Source organism: Tamandua tetradactyla, chromosome X (assembly GCF_023851605.1).
Source record: "Tamandua tetradactyla isolate mTamTet1 chromosome X, mTamTet1.pri, whole genome shotgun sequence".
In the NCBI taxonomy this organism is placed as follows: domain Eukaryota; kingdom Metazoa; phylum Chordata; class Mammalia; order Pilosa; family Myrmecophagidae; genus Tamandua; species Tamandua tetradactyla.
The window spans coordinates 99,961,893-99,964,244 of record NC_135353.1 but is presented as its reverse complement, the minus strand read 5'-3'; the positions used below and the strand labels follow the sequence as shown (position 1 = coordinate 99,964,244).

Sequence of the window (2,352 nt, the reverse complement as noted above, 5' to 3'; positions counted from 1 at the left end):
CTGTTGAGCTGTGTTCCAGTAGCCTAGATTCTTGAAGATGACTGTATAAAGATATAATGTTTACAATGTGACTGTGTGAATGTGAAAACCTTGTGCCTGATGCTCCTTATATCCTGGGTATGGACAGATGAGTAAAAAACATGGATAAAAGATATGATTGGCCAGCACAGATTAGTCCTCTCTTTCTCCCTGCCTGCCTGAGGATCACCCGCCATCATGAATTGACACAGTAACTATCCGGACCAGGAAGTTCATGACCAACCAACTACTTCAGTGGAAAGAAATAGTCATTGATGTCCTTCACCGTGGAAAGGAAATGGTACCTGTTCTAGTTTGCTAGCTACCAGAATGCAACACCAGAGACAGATTGGCTTTTAATAAAAGGAGATTTATTTTGTTGGTTCTTCAGAGGAAAGGCAGCTAACTTTCCACTGAGGTTCTTTCTTACGTGGAAGGCACAGGATGGTCTCTACTGGTCTTCTCTCCAGGCCCCTGGGTTCCAACAACTTTCCCCAGGGTGACTTCTTTCTGCATTTCCAAAGGCCTGGGCTGAGCTGCTAGTGCTGAGATGAGGAATGCTAAGCTGCTTAGGCTGTGCTACATTGTGTTCTCTCATTTAAGCACCAGCCAATTAAGTCAAACATCACTCATTGCAGCAGACACGCCTCCTAGCTGACTGCAGATGTAATTGGCAACAGATGAGGTTCACGTACCATTGGCTTATGTCTGCAGCAACAAGATTAGGTATGCTCACCTGGCCAAGTTGACAACTGAATCTAACTAACACAGTACCTAAGACAGAAATTCAGATAAAACTAGCCAAAATGTACAAGACTACACCAGATGTCATCTTTGTATTTGGATTCAGAACCCATTTTGGTGGTGGCAAGATGACTGGCTTTGGCATGATTTATGATTCCTTGGATTATGCAAAGAAAAATGAACCCAAACACATACTTGCAAGCCATGGCCTGCATGAGAAGAAAAAGACCTCAAGAAAACAGTGAAAGGAATGCAAGAACAGAATGAAGAAAGTCAGGGGCACTGCAAAGGCCAATATTGGTGCTGGCAAAAAGTGAGCTGGAAATTGGATAACAGAAGGAGTACAGATTCTTCAGTGGGGGTGTGTGGCCGAGATGGCGGCTTAGAAACATCCGTGTCTTAGTTCGTCCTCCAGAACAACTACTAAATAACCAGAAACAGTACAGAACAGCTCCTGGAGCCATGTCAGTGACTGGACACACAGCGTACCGCAATCTGGACCAGCTGGACTGGCTGTGAGCCCCCCCAGAACCGTGAGTTCCCCAAGCTGAGGTGGCCAGTGCCCCTCCCCCACAGGCTGCTTCCCAGAGGCGAAAGGAAAGGAAATTTACCGGCAGCAGGGACTGAGCACAATTAGGCACCTATTGTGGAATTAATTAACAAATTTTGACTACTAAAAATAGGCCCTCAGCTCAGGTGTACCTGGTCAAGATGGAGGTCGATCATTGGGCTAATGGAAAAAGAGGAAAGGGGAGGAAATGGAGGATTTTGTGGCTGTGCTTCTACGGAGGCTTGACTGCTTCTGGATTCAGCAGCAGGACTCTTCAGGCTGCAGCCGCCCCAGACATAGGCAGAAACGGACTGCTTTCAGGGCTGTCTCCCACCTGTGCCTTCCCCAGGGGAGTAGTGAAGCCCAACTCAGGTGGAATCCCTTCCTCAAGGAATTCAGACCCCAGGGCTTGGCAATTTGAAGCCATTAAAACCAGCCTAAAACCTCTCCTCTGTCTCCACCATGCCCCCAGCAGGGAGAGTCCACCAAACTTAAAGGTGCCACATCATCTTATGCTGGTGGGACCTGCAGACAGACAAGTGCCTGGGCAGGATAAGAAAAACAGAGCCCAGAGATTTCACAGGAAAGTCTTTTAATCTGTTGGGTCTCACCTTCAGGGAAAACTGATGCAGGTGACTCTTTCTTCCTGATAGGAGGCCAGTTTAGTCTAGGAAAATCTGGCTGGGGTCTATAATACCTACGTAGACCCTCCTAAGGATGGGGGGAAAAAAACAACATACAAGCAGGGCAAGAAACAAGAAAACAAGAACTGAAAAATTCTCCTCTGCTAAACAAAACCTAAGCTAGAGACCCAGAAAAAGCTGAACTGAAGGTCGAAGAACAGATAGACAACAAATTCATCTAACAAGAAAACCCTAGGTAAGAGAAGTGAAAACAATCTCCAGATAAACTAATTAAGGTAATTAAATGTCTAGACGCCAGCAAAAAATAACAAATCACACCAGGAAAATTGAAGATATGGCCCAGTCAAAGGAACAAACCAATAGTTCAAATGAGATACAGGAGCTGAAACAATTAAT

General features: G+C 45.6%; 1 protein-coding gene across 1 annotated transcript; it reads left to right on the top strand.

Moving 5' to 3' along the window:
* Positions 1-253: 253 nt before the first annotated feature.
* On the top strand, positions 254-1,007 carry LOC143670425 (small ribosomal subunit protein eS24-like). The gene is made up of 2 exons (XM_077145212.1): positions 254-316; positions 786-1,007. The coding sequence occupies exons 1-2, from the start codon at positions 254-256 to the stop codon at positions 1,005-1,007; spliced, it is 285 nt and encodes a 94-aa protein (XP_077001327.1).
* The last annotated feature ends 1,345 nt before the right edge of the window (positions 1,008-2,352 follow it).